The 15,409-nt window shown below is 38.7% G+C and overlaps 2 protein-coding genes across 12 annotated transcripts in view; one reads left to right on the top strand and one right to left on the bottom strand.

Annotated features, from left to right (window-relative positions):
• LOC112159975 (peripheral plasma membrane protein CASK) overlaps positions 1-8,892 on the bottom strand; it is a 41,786-nt gene extending 32,894 nt beyond the window's left edge. For 5 of the 11 annotated variants that reach the window (XM_024294248.2, XM_024294252.2, XM_024294247.2 and 2 more), the window contains exon 1: positions 7,835-8,892. In XM_024294248.2, coding sequence (XP_024150016.1) covers positions 7,835-7,899 — 65 coding nt within the window. In that variant the 5' untranslated portion in view covers positions 7,900-8,892. The remainder of the gene's footprint in view (positions 1-7,834) is intronic. The other 6 variants (XM_036215410.1, XM_024294250.2, XM_024294251.2 and 3 more) reach the window with 3 other exon arrangements.
• A 1,660-nt stretch (positions 8,893-10,552) lies between these two features.
• On the top strand, positions 10,553-12,931 carry cenpl (centromere protein L). Its single transcript, XM_024294192.2, has 5 exons — positions 10,553-10,710; positions 11,415-11,589; positions 11,663-11,917; positions 11,987-12,553; positions 12,635-12,931. The coding sequence occupies exons 1-5, from the start codon at positions 10,691-10,693 to the stop codon at positions 12,707-12,709; spliced, it is 1,092 nt and encodes a 363-aa protein (XP_024149960.1). The 5' UTR covers positions 10,553-10,690; the 3' UTR covers positions 12,710-12,931.
• The last annotated feature ends 2,478 nt before the right edge of the window (positions 12,932-15,409 follow it).

The raw sequence follows: 15,409 nt of genomic DNA, 5'->3' as shown, positions 1-15,409 counted from the left end.
CGTTTGTGAAAATGGGAAAATGTCAACTTTTAACCAGATAACGTTCACAATCTAAGTTAAAAGTCGCTGATACAAAAACTCTGATGACCCAGCATTCTAGCAGCATTTAAACGCATCATTTCCACAGTAAATTTTGGAGACATGAAAAGAATTTTACATTAGATTAGTGCGTGAATACGGTTTTATGTGTGTGTGTGTGTCAGGAGATTGGTGCGTACTTTTAAAAATTTGTGTGTGTAGTTAGATTTAAGTTGTTGTAATTTGAAGTTGAGCGTGTGTAGGTTGTATTTTGTGATTTTTGTACATGTGAGTACACAATTGCAAGTGGACACAGTTACTCACCAAATGAATTGCATGAGTTACAAATCAAGAATTACACACACACAAATCGAATGAGACTATTTTCTCGCCATATGTTGTTCACACCGCCAACCTAAAAGTACTAAGTGGCGAGCAACATCAGAAAACAAAGACGTTCATGAATCTATTTGTGGATGCATCAGAATGGGGCAGCAGGGAGCGTATTTTCTACATCACAAATATCATCTTTTTTTAATTGCATCGTTTCTCCTGCTCCTGATTTACAACAATTTGACTAAAGAAATAGTCAGAGATGCAACTTCAAGCTTAATTTTCATTATACATGATCAGAAAAGTACGGTGGCCTATAAGTGTAAATTACATCATCAAATCCTTCGACGAAAAAAATTTTTTGTAAACAAGAAAAAAAAATGTTGAAAATGAAAAGACAAAATAAAATAAAAAAACAGAAAAGTATGATTATGGAACATCTTTTTCGGTTTCTTATTGTGTTTTTTAACATTTTATTTTGTTTTCTGGAAATTATTTTTGCTTTTCAAACACTGATATTAAAAACACTAATATCTAGTTGTGAATCGGTTTCTCTAAATCGGGCTTTTGGGATAAAAGCAGCAACAATTAACATTATAAAGCAGTCAGAACAGTGAAGAAGAAGAAAATTAATTCCTACATGATTTCCGTTCATTCATGGACAAAGGAGAGAAACTTTTTACTCGCTGGCTGCTGTTTCCGTCTGATCTCTTTAAAAGAATCAGTTTGTGAAATCAGAGAAAGGCCTCTTTAAATATTAACGAGACACTTTGCATTTGGGCTGCAGACTGTAATTGGGAAAAGAGATCCTCTCCAGAGGCTCTTCCTCGCAGAAATCCTCTCCTCTGCAGAAGCCAGAGGCAGATCCCGGATTATTTAAGCCTCCCAGAAGAGTCTGGCCTCGGAGTTACACAAAAGTGCTGCGTCTTCACTCGGCCCATTCACAAGTATTGATCGGCCCCGTTTGGGAGCTAAAAGCAGCATCTACTCTGCAGAGGGGGGTTCAGAGCTGGAACGGGCCGGGCTCCAGGGAAGCAGACGGATGAAAAACCAACCAGCAGAAATGAAAATGTTTGTGTTTTTATCACAGGTTTCAGATTGAGTTGAAAGTTTGTAAGCTGCTGATAAACAACATTAGTAATTCTTTCAATAAGCCATTAATAAAAAACTTTTGTTGGATAAAAAGTTTAAGGAGACTTCAAATGTTTGTTAAAATAAAGTTCCTAAACACTAAAACTCACAATTTTTCTCATTTTTTACAAACTACTTTTTTATTATTATCAAACCTTTGTTTGTGATGCTCCTGCATTTAGATTCTTTCTTCACCTTAAAGACTTTCTAACTTTTAGCATGTTCTTGTAGCATTTTTCTGATTATGAAGGACATGCATGAAAAAAACTATTTTTTTTGAGTATTTTTCATTCATGTGAAGCAGGAGCAGAGGAAAAGATGGCGTTTAAAAACAAAAGCTCCCTGCTCTTAACCTTCAGTAACGGGAAGGGGAAGTGGGGCGGGGCTGCTCCCACAACTCAGAGGTGATCTCCTTACGATCTATATTCTAAAAAAAAACAACTTTTTAAAAATTTTTTTAGCTAACACCGTCAAAGCCATTACTAAAAGACCACTGGAAACGCTTTGAAAACAGATCAAAAGATGATTGGAGGGCGATTTTAAATTAAAAAGAGCATCTTGACACACAAATATGCTGAACTGAGAGTGACCGACTGGACAGAGAGGGCGGGAAGAGCGGCAAACACTGAGCTATGCAGTCAGAACACAGCCTGGATCCATCCCTGATCTTCTCATTTCTCTTGAAACCGTCTATATCTGCATCTCGCGGGTCTCCCCGAGCCTCATGGGGGATTTCAGATCCACTTGGTGCAAAATGTCACACGACTCCCACAAAAGAGAGATTTTAAAAAGTTGTGCTATGAGTCACTAACCAGCCACACAAAGGCTGTCATTTCAAAGAAGTGTTGAGTGAAAACAGAAAATGATTTAAAAAATGTGGTTGGATAAGCCACAGAGATCACACGATTCTGACCGCCTGTCTGAACCAGATCCTCTTCAAATGTTTTCCACAAATAATACAGGAGGTCACGTCAGGTTACACAACTACACTAAAGAGTTTTAGACAATAAAATCAAAGCATATAAACATGTATTTGACTTTACTTCAAAAATGTGGTCTGTACGAGAAAAAGCATGAAAACCTGATGAGCAGCTTCCCTCATACGTTTCTACAAATACAAGAAAAGTTGCGTTATTTGTGATAATGCTAATGTGAATGCTTTTAGCTGAAGGTGTCGCTCAAGATCCTTACTTTCATTGCTAAATAAAGTCCTGAACGCACTAAATGTTTTGATACCAATGTTAAATACGTTTCAAAAGGGCACAAAAAACTTGAAAAAAAAAAATGTGTGTGCATCTTCATAATATATGTAAAATACGTATGTGTGAATATCCTTAACTTGCTGAGCATTTTGCTACCAAACTTGCATAATTTGCTGTTTGAAAAATAAAAAATTTACGTATTTTAAAATGCATAAAGGATAAAAAAGAAAAAAAAGTACATGCATCAATGTCCTGAATGTGCTTAACGTAATGATACCCAACTTGCATAATTTGCTATTAAATAAATACATACATGTTTTTAAAAATGAGCAAATATTGCGTAAAAGCTTAAATGCGTAAAAGGTATCAATAAAATAGTACAAGCATGAATGTCCTTAACGTGCTGAGCACTTTGACACCAAACTTGCATAATTTGCAAAAAGTACAAAAAGAATTAGAAAAAGAAAAAAAACAAAAATTGCGCAAATTGCAAACATATTCGTAAAATACGTAAAAGACATAAACCTGAATTTGCTGAAGTTGCTGAGCATTTTGCTACCAAACTTGCATAATTTGCAAAAAGTACACAAAGAATTTAAAAAATCTCTTGAAAAATGTATTGAAAATTTTCTTGAGAAAACGCAAAAAAATGGGTGAAATTTTAAGAATTGTATCTCGAAAATTGCGAATATATTTGTAAAATATGTAAAAGGTATAAATACCAAAAGTACAAGTAGGAATGCCCTGAAGTTGCTGAGCAATTTGCTACCAAACTTGCATTATTTGCCATAAAAAAAGTCAAAAATTGCGTAAAATTTGAAGTTGCGTTAAAGGTACGAATACCGAAAGTACAAGCATGAATGTCCTGAACGTTTTAATATTGGTCGCGTTTCAAAAGTGCACAAAGAATTTGAGAAATATTTTGAAAAATTTATTGAAAATTTATTGAGAAATCGCATAATTGCAGGAATTTTAAGAATTGTAAACTTTGTAAATACCAAAAGTACTATAGTACTTTTGGTATTTACAATATCCAGAACATTCCTGAATTCGCTGAATGTTTTGATGACAAGATATACAAAGTTTTTGAAAGATTTGAAGAATTTCCCAATTGTTTTCAATGGGGCTGAAAAGAAATCTCATAAATTGCAGAAAATCTTAAAATCTTATAAAATTAATCAACACCAAAAGTACGAGCTGTTCTGAACGAGTCGAACGTTTTAATACCAAGATTGCTAAAACTGTTCAAAGTGGGATTTAGATTTTACGTGCTGGAAAAAAAACGTACAGAAAGGAATGGGAGAATCACTGTAGAACTATCACATTTGTGACCAATTTAGACACAAAATCCGTTTTTTTTCCTCCAACTTAGAAGCTGAAAATCCACCAAAGGTGATGGAACAATATCAGGATGTGACATTTATTTAGAAAGAACAGCAAACCATCATGGATTTATTCATTTCTGATGGATCTTCAGCTCCACTTGGTTTGGAACTTTATATTTAAACATTCAGCCAAATCTACAGACCGACTGCAAACAAACGGATGTAAATGTCGAGCATGAAATGTAATTGATCAGGAAGAGCCGCGGGAGACGTCACTGGAGTTTAGACGGAGCGCCACGCTGGAATATGGAGGGGAAATAATGAGCGCTGGCGGGGAAAAGGAAAGAGCAACGGCGACACAATCACACAAACGTGACACGAGCGCGGCTCTGGAGACTGCAGAAAGCATCTCCTGAAAAAAAGCAGCTTCCACTGAAGTTCATCCAGTCAGAAAGTGAACAAACGAGTTTCCTGATTGAAGTGGAGCTTCGGGAAAAGCAGAGAAGAGCTCGAATAAAAGAACGTCCAGGAGAACGTGAAGCAAACCTCCACAGATCGTTTCTGCTGACGGAAACTAATATTAGACACGTGGATCCCTGGAGCTCCACATCTCACACCAGCTCCTCAGACAGAGGTCAAAGGTCAGCAGGAGGCACACTTTAACCACATTTTGGTGATCTGCTCAGATCCTAAATATTTGACGCATGTTCGCTGACAGTAAACATGCGGTTAAAAACGTCTTCAGACGTTCTTTATATCCTTCACGTTCCCCGATTGTCTCCATTGATCATCCCGAGGAGGAGGAACTCAACACTTCATCGTCTCCAGGAGGAGGAACTGGAAGGTTCTTTGCTTTTACTGAAGATTCAGACTCATCTGACGGAAGTGATGTAGGATCTGCCACCTTGATGCACTTCCTGTCTCCAGGCTCCACCCATTTTCTGAATGACAGGAAACACCTGATCCAGGTAACCAACCAAACCTGCTCGCCGTGGAGGCCCATCTGCCCAATATACTAATATAAAACCGCTATAAATACTTATTCTTATTTCAAAAAACGCCCATATTTATATATATATATAAAAAAAGAAAAGTTGAGCTTTTATTTTCTTAAAGTCCCACTCCGATTTAATTATGATTATATCGTATTTAGACAAAAATATTCTAGGAGTTTATTTGAAATTTCCCTCCAAGTTGTTGAGTATGGGAGTGTGGGGTAATCCTGCCCCACTTCCCATCATCCATCTGTTTATATCTCTTGGCTTCTAACAAAAATGATTGTATAGTTTTACATCACTGCTACCAGCTTTTTTTTCCCCGTCTGCTCTTAATTCACAACGATTTCATGAAAAAAAAAAAATAAAATCTTCAGATATGAGCTTAATGTTAAAAACACAAAAAATATATTATTTCTTTTCCAGCAGAGTGGATCTTGAAGTCTTAACACCATTTAAATGTGTTGACAAATCTGGACTAAACAACAACCAGTAAATAAAACAATAAAAGAGAGGCTGAAAAATAAAAGATAATGTCACCAGTAAACACAGCGATCTGAGAGAACTTCTAATGTTAACTTCATCTGTTCTCCTAAAAAAAAAAAAAAAAAAAAAAAACTAGAGGGATCTAGAGACTAGAAACCGAAACCCGATGCTTGAAATGTGGCCAAACTGAAGGAATCAACATCCAAGAGTGACATCAACAAATCTCAAAAGACCACAACCAAAACCACAAAACTCGCTCTCTGGTGTTCCAGCTAAAGAGTCTGGATCCTTCCAATCTCTGCTCCTGATCTGGATTCATCTCCCCTCAAATCAATCAGATTTCAATAATACTTAGTTACTTTTTCTGTAAGAAACATTGATGTTGCACCAGGTGATTTTACTGACTGAATGATCAAAACTTTATTTAAACCTGAAAAATTACAGTATGATCGTCACATCACGATAATTCCGGCTACGGATTTTGCAATAATTAGATCATTTTTCAATAAAAAAAAACTGACTTAAAGAAAATTATTCAAACTTTATTTAAACCTGGAAAATGACAGTGCAACTGTACGATAATTCAGGCTTCAGATTTTGCAATGATAGCAGTGAGGTTACTGCAGGAGCTTTTACCTGCAGAAAAAAAAATATTTCAACTTTATTTGAACCTGAAAATTGACAATAGAATAATTCATGTTTTGCAATAATAATTAGTTCATTTTTCAGTGAGAAAAAATGCAGTACTTACTTACTTAAAAAGGATTCAAACTTTATTTAAACCTTAAAAACGAAACTATGATCGTATAATAATTCAGGATTTAGATTAAGAAATAATGCTGTTTTTTTCAGTAAGAAACAGTGGGGCTGCAGCAGGTGTGCTCACTAACTTAAAAAAAATGATTAAAACTTTATTTAAACCTGAAAAGTGACCGTAGGATAATTCAGGCTTAAGACTTTGCAATAATTGGTTCATTTTTCAGTGGGAAACAGCCTGGTCGCTGCAGGTGTTTTTACCACCTTCAAAATGATTAAAACTTTATTTAAACCCCATAATTGACAGTATGATAATTTGAGCTTCAGATTTTGCAATATGTCCATTTTCCTGTGAGAAACCGTCAGGTAGCACCAGGTATATTACTTTGGAAAAGAATGATTAAAACTTTATTTAAACCTGAAAAATTACAGTACCCTCGTTCAAAAATTCAGGCTTCAAATTTTGCTATAATTAGTTCATTTATAGTAAGAATCAATGAGGTTGCTCCAGGTGTTTTTACCTACTTATAAATTTATTTAAACTTTATTCAAACCTGAATAATTACAGTACCATTGTACAACAATTTAGGCTTCAAATTTTGCTATAATTGGTCCATGTTGCTGTAGGTGTTTTTACCTTGTTTAAAAAATATTAAAACTTTATTTAAACCTCTGAATTGACAGTTTTTGATTTCAGGCTTCATATTTTGTAATCATATGTTCATTTTTAGCAAGAAACAGTGGAGTTACAGCCTTTACCTACTTAAAATTGATTAAAACTTTATTTAAACCTGAATAATTACATTACCAATATTCAACAATTTAGGCTTCAATTTTCGCTATAATTGGTTCATTTTTAGTAAGAATCAATGAGGTTGCTCCAGGTGTTTTTACCTACTTAAAAAATGTATTTAAACTTTATTTAAACCTGAATAATTACAGTACTATTGTACAACAATTTAGGCTTTGAATCATGCTGTAATTGGTCCATGTTGCTGTAGGTGTGTGTGTTTACCTACTTAGAAAAATGATTAAAACTTTATTTAAACCTCTTAATTGACAGTTTAAGAATTCAGGCTTCAGATTTTGCAAAGATGTGTTCATTTTTAGTTAGAAACAGTGGAGTTAGAGCCTTTACCTACTTAAACTTGATTAAAACTTTATTTAAACGTAATTGGTTCATTGTTTTTAGTAAGAATCAGTGAGGTTGCTGCAGGTGTTTTTACCTACTTAAAAAAATGATTAAAACTTTATTTAAACCTGAGTAATTACATTACCATTTTACAACAATTTAACCTTCAAATTTTGCTATAATTGGTTCATTTTTATTAAGAATCGATGAGGTTGTTGCAGGTGTTTTTATCTACTTAAAAAAATGATTAAAACTTTATTTAAACCTCATAAATGACAGCACAATCAGGTTCTCCTCGGTGTAATGAGGCCAGAGCAGCTTCTTCTTAACCTCCACGTCTCTGTGCATTTACGGTGAGAATGGAGATTAACTGCCCCCCCTCCCCTCCACCTGGATCTCTCAGGTGCTGCCCCATCTGCTGCATACAGCCAGCCCCCCCACCCCTCTGTTACTTACTTGCCAATCACCTCGCAGAGCTCGTACACATCCTCGAACAGCACGTCGTCGTCCGCCATGGTCATCCAGGTGGGCGAGGATGCTCTCCAGAAGAAACCCCACCCGGGAGCAGTCGCTGACACCCCCCCGTTCAGCGGGGAAATGTGGTCACCGAAGCACCGATAATTCGAGCCCCTGAAATGTCCGGACGGGAAAAGCAGCGGGCTCGGTTAGCCGGCTAGCCACATTAGCTAGCGACCGAGGCTGCCGCTGCCCCACCTTCTCCCGAGACTCTCCCGGTCGCTCGCTCGCTCTGCTGGCTAGCCAGCGAGCTAACTACACGGTGGCCCCAGAGCAGACCCCGGGGCGTGGAGTTCTCCACGCTCCGCCTCGCATGCCTCGGGGTTTGGGTGTCGCTGCTGGATGTGGAGCGGCGCCGGAGTCCCGCGGCAGCATCCACGGACGCTTCCCGCCCCGACGGAGATGCTCCCTTCACCGCAAGCTAACGGCACTGGAAAAACGGCTAGCTAGCAACCTCACGACCACGGAGGGCTTATCCCCGCCGAAACCAAATCAAAATGTATGGGATGCGGAAGGATTTAGCTCCCCGAACCCCAACGGGAGACGTTCATTTCCCGAAAAAAAGAAAAAAAAATCCCGTCGCTGTTACAGTGTTCGTCGCTCCAGCTCGGGTTCGGATGCTGGCTGGTTTGGACTGGCTGCCTCCCCGACTTCCAGAAACGCCAGACTCCTCCCTCTATCCTCCGGGCGGCTGGTCGGTGGAGCCGAAATGGCCGGAGGAGAGTGGACCCTGGCTCCCTCTGTTAGCAGCGTCTCGAGCCAAGATGGCGTTCGGAGGGGGGTTCGCTCCAGGCGTAGTTTCCCACTAATCTCCCCAAACGGCTGAGTCCAGTCTCTCCCGCGCAGGCGTGGAGCAGCCCGAACCTCATCACCTTACGTCAGCTCTCTCCCCCTCTTTTCTCCCTCTTCTCTCCCTCCATTGCTCTGAAATGTCATTCTAGTCCTCTCCCGGTGACATCTTTCTGCAGCGATGGATCCGTCCGCACGCGCGAGCTGCCGCGCGGATGGATTTAAAATAAACACGGAGAAGGAGCCGTTTATAGTGTTTGATCAGTGATTTACCCCCTTAAATATCCAAGGGGCACCACGATTGACTCTATTTATTTATTTGTTTATTTATTCGGAGTTATGCGGAATTAAGTATACACGGTTATTTATAATTAATTTTTAGGATGTATTTCTCTCATGTTTCATCGTTTCTGCAGGTGCAGGGATGCAGGTGACTACACCTCAGGTGTGGTGGGATAAATAAGGAGGCGCCCCCTAGAGGTGATAAGAGGAGATGATGCCTTAGAGTAGAAAAATCATCAGAAATCTCTCACTCATTTTTTTCAATATAAAATAATTTATTTATTATTTTTTTGTAAATAAAACTTTATTTAACTCCATTTCAAGACACTGATTTATCTGAAAGGCTTTGGCTGTAGAGACATTTATGGCCACTAGGGGGTGTTGTTCTCAGAAGGGAGCCTCTGCAGTTTCCATGGTGCTGCATCCCCCTCTTTTTTTCTCTCTACATTTTCAGGTTTCTTCTATTGGTCGAAGCTGACTGGCTGCTTCTGATCATCTGATTGGCTGCTGATGTGGTCATCACACTCATACATTGAACCCCCACACCTCCCCTATGTGCATTAAATGTACCTCCTCGTTGCAAAGACACACAGATGCAATGGTATATGAACGCATGCTCAGACAGAAGTATGCACAAAGATAATAGATGATTATTTTTGAGCAAATAACCTGATGATGTAAATAAAATAAGTCGTAAAAAAGAATGGATAATATAGCTATATGAAGGTTTAAAGAAAGAGAGGACTGTTTCCATGGTAACATAGACAGGAGCCCCCCCTGCATTTCAGCATGTGATAGACATACTTACAAACCAGCTAAAGATATTTCATTGACTGACAGTAAGGAGTGACTGGAAGCTGCTCTGTAACACACTTATATACAATCGTAAACATTCCATCCCATAATTTAATCCAAATAGGTGAAATAATCATTTGTCAATATCTATATCTATATATATGTGATATGTATTTTATGTAAAATCTATTTTATGCACAATATGTGCAGATTTTTCATAATTAGTTTCAAAATAAGACAAATGTATTAGTCACAAATTAATATTTTATAAACCAACTGATATTTTGTAAAAATAAAATATATAATTTATTGACTGTAATTTACTGTTATCAGTGTATATCCTGTTCATATATGTAACAATCATCCTTTCGTAAAATCCATATACTGCACCAAATTTTGATTTAAATGTATATATTGAATTCATGCATTTATTTTTATATTTTTTATGTATTTTTAAAATGGTTTCATTAATAAAAAAAATACATTTATAAGATACAATCACTGGAGAGCAAAAAAATAAGAAAATGTAAAGTTTAATGAAAAACAAAAACAAAACTAGCACACAAAAATATTTTGTTTTTTATAAAGAAAGAGAAAGCTCGCCAAATTAATTCAAAGCATTTATAGCACTTGTATTCTGTATTTATGTTTATGGGAAGATTTAAATTAAAAAACCTGTAACATTAAAGTAAATATAATGTAGAAAAATATATACATTTTTCATTATTTTAAGTGTCTAAGACCAACTTTGTCGGTTTTATTTTGAAATTAGCCACCACTTCCTGTTGTGCGCGAACCTGATTGGCTGCTTCTGAGCGCGCAGACTCACTGGTGAGCGCGATGTTCAAATCCACTTCCGCTTTTTTTCTCTGCTATTTTTTGTTTTGTTTTTTATTTTTTTCTAATATTTAAACCCTCGGTTCGCCTGGAATGGAGCCTTTAGGTGAAAGGTAAGATGATAAATAAACGTTCTGCAGAAAATGTGTAAGTTTTGAAATGGCGTTTTTAAACTAAACAAGGAGCAGAAAAACACATTGGATCGAGTTTCTGATCCTCGTGTTTCGGTTAAGCGACAGAGCAAATAACAAAGAGCTGTAAACTCATTACATATGTGCAAAGAATACAGATTCTTTTCAACATCTTGTGTGTTTATTTTTTTAAAATGATTATTTTACAAGTAATTGTTTTTATCTTTAGAAAACAAACTACAAAAGCTTTCAAATTCTGCCCTTTTATTGTAGAACATTAGCAAAGTTGCAGCTAAAAACACTCTAAATTGCATTTATTTGTATAAAATAATCCACTGTATTGCACAAAACATACAAGTTTAGGATTTTTGCTTATTATTTTATAATTTCATACTTAGGTTGGCACTGTATTTACTGAAAATGTGTCGTTTTTTTTTTAACTTTTCTAACTTAAAATATGTCTACATTTCTTTGAATTGAGTTGAATTTATATTTTAAAAAGTTCTATATTAATTTATTATAAATAAATACATACAGAGTTACTTGTTGGTTTATATGAAGAGGAAAAATATTTTGATTTTCATTTTTAGATATTTGCATTGTTTTAGGGTTATTTTCCATGTTGTGGGGTGCAGGTGGTGCGTTCACTGACTGTCCCTTCGTGTTAACCACTGTTTTCTTCTTAGTGTGATGAGGACGCCTCACAACGGCGCTGTGGTTCAGCGGAGGAGCAAAACGCGCAGCTACAGGCGGTCGTACCGCAGCTGCTTAGGCACCACCTCCAGGCTCTGCCTCACGCCGGCGCTGACAACGCGGCGACTCAACGCCAGCAGGCGGGCTGTGAAGCCGCAGACTCTCACCGTGAGTTTCAGCGGGTCACCAGTGGATTCTGACGTTGGCTTTTTTGATGGCAGTCTCCCCTCTTCTGATGCAGGAGCGAGTGGACCCGGCGCATCTGGCCTTGTTGGTGAAGTCTGAGTGGCAACTGTCGTACGTTACTCCGCTCTACCAGTTCCGACACACGCAGCTGAAGAGCTACTCCAAACAGCTGTCGGCTTTTATTGTGGCGGAGAGGCAGCAGGGTTTGGCCGTGGAGGTCAGCGAGCTGCAGAACAGCTACAGGGTCTCCTTGTCTGTGCTTCAGGGGTTAACCGAGTCCGAGAACGACCCTGAAACAGTCCTCATACAGGTTCGTTTCTCAGCATGCGGTTGATTTTCTTTTTTTTAATTTGCCACTAAATCTCCGTCCTTTTCCCAGATCCACTCAAAGCCGCTATTTGCGAAGCAGGATGAGCCTCAGAGGTCCGTGTGGAGCGGCTGGCTCACCTGCATCCAAGGCAGCCCCGAATATCTGTGCTCCCTCTCCAAAGACTTCACCTGCCTGCCTCTTTTTGGCAGCAGGGGGCCTGAATATCTGTCCCGCGTGGTCAAATCCTGGTTCCAAAAGACCTTTGACTGCTGCTTTGGCCCGCTAGAAATCAACCACACCAGCCTGCAGTGGTTTGTGGCGCTGTGGGTCGACTGCCACTCCCAGTCCAACATCCAGCACCTCAAAATGCTGTGGACAGTTCCCGCTGAGCCGCCGCTGCAGATAATGTACACGGTGGACCCCCAGGACGCCTGGGATCTGTGGAATAGCGTAAAGAAGGAGGAGGCGGCTAAAGAAGCAGAGGAGGTGGGCTGCATCGAGCTGGAGGAGGTGAGCGGGTACTTGGAGGCGCTGAAGAGCCACTTTTACCGACACTTCCGGCTGGACTTGTCAGCCGGGATCCTCACGCAGGTCTCCACGGCTCTGGGCTTGGCCAAAGACACCGGCAGGATCAAGGTACCGCTTTTATCACAACATTTTAGCCACACGCCGTCCAGCGGATGCTAACAAACCCCTCCCCCCCTCTCTCTACCGCAGATGTCTAACAGTCGACACGTCATCGCCACCCTCACTCTACTGACGGAATGCGCCCTCCTCAAAATGCCCATCTAGATTTTCTTATTTTAAAAAAAAGTGTATTTACTTTTAAACAAACAGCTTTTATTTCATAATCCAAATTAGCAGAAATAACGGAAAATCATCAGGAAAGTGTCCTCATAAACATGCAGGGAGGTTATCAATAAACATCACACGGTCGGGTCTTATTTAAATATTTTTTACTATGTTTTATTTGTGTGTATTCATTTAACGTAATCAATAAAGGCAGAAAACAGACATTTTGATTAAGACGCCTGCAGACGCCGACACATTAAAATCCAGTCAAAATATTTGGACAGTCTTCATGATTTGGCCTCTGTAGGCCACCATATTAGATTTGAAATCAGACAACTACAACAGAACCGAAGTGCAGACTTTAAGGTTTAATTCAGGAGGTTGAACACAACTGTGTGATAGAACATGTAGAAATTGTAGCTATTTGTGTACAATTGCTCCTCATTTCAAAAAAACAAAACGTATTAATATTTTCCTCCTTTGTGACGCTTTAACTGCATTTTCAGTCGCTTGTTGGTCTTTCTTAAGTCTTGTCTTCTTGAGCGAGTGAAATGTACACACTCAGTTGGGCTCAGATCTGGTGATAGACTAGAATATTCCACTTGTTTGCTTTCAAAAACTCCCAGAATCCTGTTCTGTTTTGGATTCTCTGTCCCGTGAAGCGCCGTTCAATCAACTTTACAGCATCGGTCTCTTCTGAATTCTTTCGTCAATTCATCAGTACCACTGGACCCTGTGCTTGCCCACACCATCACACTGCCTCCACCATGCTTTACAGAAGACGTGCTTTACTAGACTCTCTGGTACAGGTTGAACTTGTGCTTCGTTTCCACTGAGCGGTTTGTTTTTCATGGTGTAGACCGCTAGCGTGTCATTACCTCATTGTAGACTAGAAAAGCAACAACAGTAAAGTTCATCCAGCAGCTCGTCTCTTTATTGCTTTAGTTTTTGTACATCGTTTATAACAGGAATTTAATGTTGTTTGAAAGAAAATTGCGGGCAGCTAAGAATACCGCAGTTGGAAATGTTAGCTTAAATGAGCACTAAATTGACACTTTCTAATGTGTCATCACTTTCTGCCAATCAGCAGGTGGCTACAGTGGCTCCGCCCCAACCGTTTTGTTCCACTTTTCACTGGACCTACAACCGGTGGGGGCTATTGTGAATCATGCCCCAAACTCCATCGCACAAGGGGACAAAATCCAGAACACACCTTAGGTCACGGGCCGAACAGGATAAACAACTAGATATATAGCGTTACCTGTAATAATGCTAGTGTGAATGCTGTAAGCTGAATTTGACTGCTGAAAATGCTGAAATTGATAGCTAAAAACGCTGAAGCTAATAGCTGAGAACGCTGAAGCTAATAGCAGCTAAAATAATAGTTAAATGCAAAATTAGCCTAAAGAACCAACAAAAAACGTACGTTGGTAAAACAGCATTTAGCTAGAAAAAAAAACTAAACTTCAAAATATCAAAAAAATTTTTAAAAAAGCCTAAATTAGCCAAAACAGCTAGCGTGCAACTAAAATATGAACTAAACTCCAAATTAGACTTAAAAAATCTTAGTAAATACCAAAATTGTCCAAAAAGCTAATAGAATGCCAATTTTGAAAACTTAAAAGTTGTAACTTTTTAACATAATTATGAATAAAAACTGGCAAGAATTTTATTCATTCATATTCATCTTCTTGGCCGCTTCTTCCCTTTCGGGGTCGCGGGGGTGCCAGAGCCTATCGCAGCTACTGAAGGGCGAAGGCGGGGTACATCCTGGACAGGTCGCCAGTCTGTCGCAGGGCCTCAATCACACACATTCACTCTCACATTCACACCTAGGGGCAATTTAGAGTCACCAATTAACCTATGAAGCATGTTTTTGGACGGTGGGAGGAAGCCGGAGTCCCCGGTGAAAACCCACGCATGCACGGGGAGAACATGCAAACTCCACACAGAAAGGTCCCAGCCGGGATTCGAACCGGGGCCTTCTCGCTGTGAGGCGAGAGCGCTAACCACTGTGCCACCGTGCAGCCCACACAAGAATTTTATTCCAGAATAAATCAACTTAAACCTTAAATAACTTTCAATATTGTACTCTCCATATAAATATATATACTGTCAAAATTATTCAAGTTAGAAATGAACGCAAGATGACATTAATAACAATAAATGATCTAGGGGGCCCGATGGAATTACCCGGCGGGCCGGATCCGGCCTGGGTCACTTTGACACGTGGTTTAATAGGTCCATTATGAGAAGTACGGTTCGGTTATGTATGGGTCCATTATACCATGAAAACGCTCAAAATACCAGACCGTAATGCTGGACAGAATGGGGAAAAAAAATGTGTACATAACAATATAGATTACTTTTTGTATCACAATAACTATATATATATATATATATATATATATATATATATATATATATAAAATCACAATATACCCCAATAAAGGATATTGTCAGTTATTCACTGAAAAAAAATGTCATTAATGGTGCTTACTTTTCTCTGACTTTATTTTTTCAAGTAAAATGTAACTGAAGTTACAAATGAGAACCTTTTTTCCCCAAGTGTACAACAATTTTAAGTTTCTTAGCAGGAAAACACATTATTGCGTAAAAGTTCAGCAATAAAAATAAACAAATATAAATGAAAGAAGAGAAATGGCAAGATAGACACTTTTCTATCACCTGCACGTTATG

This window comes from Oryzias melastigma, linkage group LG2, assembly GCF_002922805.2.
Source record: "Oryzias melastigma strain HK-1 linkage group LG2, ASM292280v2, whole genome shotgun sequence".
NCBI classification, from domain to species: Eukaryota; Metazoa; Chordata; class Actinopteri; order Beloniformes; family Adrianichthyidae; genus Oryzias; species Oryzias melastigma.
Note: the sequence above shows the minus strand (reverse complement) of the source record. Positions and strands in the feature narration are given on the sequence as shown.

Coding starts and splice junctions, on each gene's coding strand:
- cenpl (XM_024294192.2), top strand. CDS start 10,691: ATGGAGCCTTTAGGTGAAAG. Junction 10,711..11,414: donor ATGGAGCCTTTAGGTGAAAG/GTAAGATGATAA, acceptor TTTTCTTCTTAG/TGTGATGAGGACGCCTCACA. Junction 11,590..11,662: donor TGAAGCCGCAGACTCTCACC/GTGAGTTTCAGC, acceptor CTTCTGATGCAG/GAGCGAGTGGACCCGGCGCA.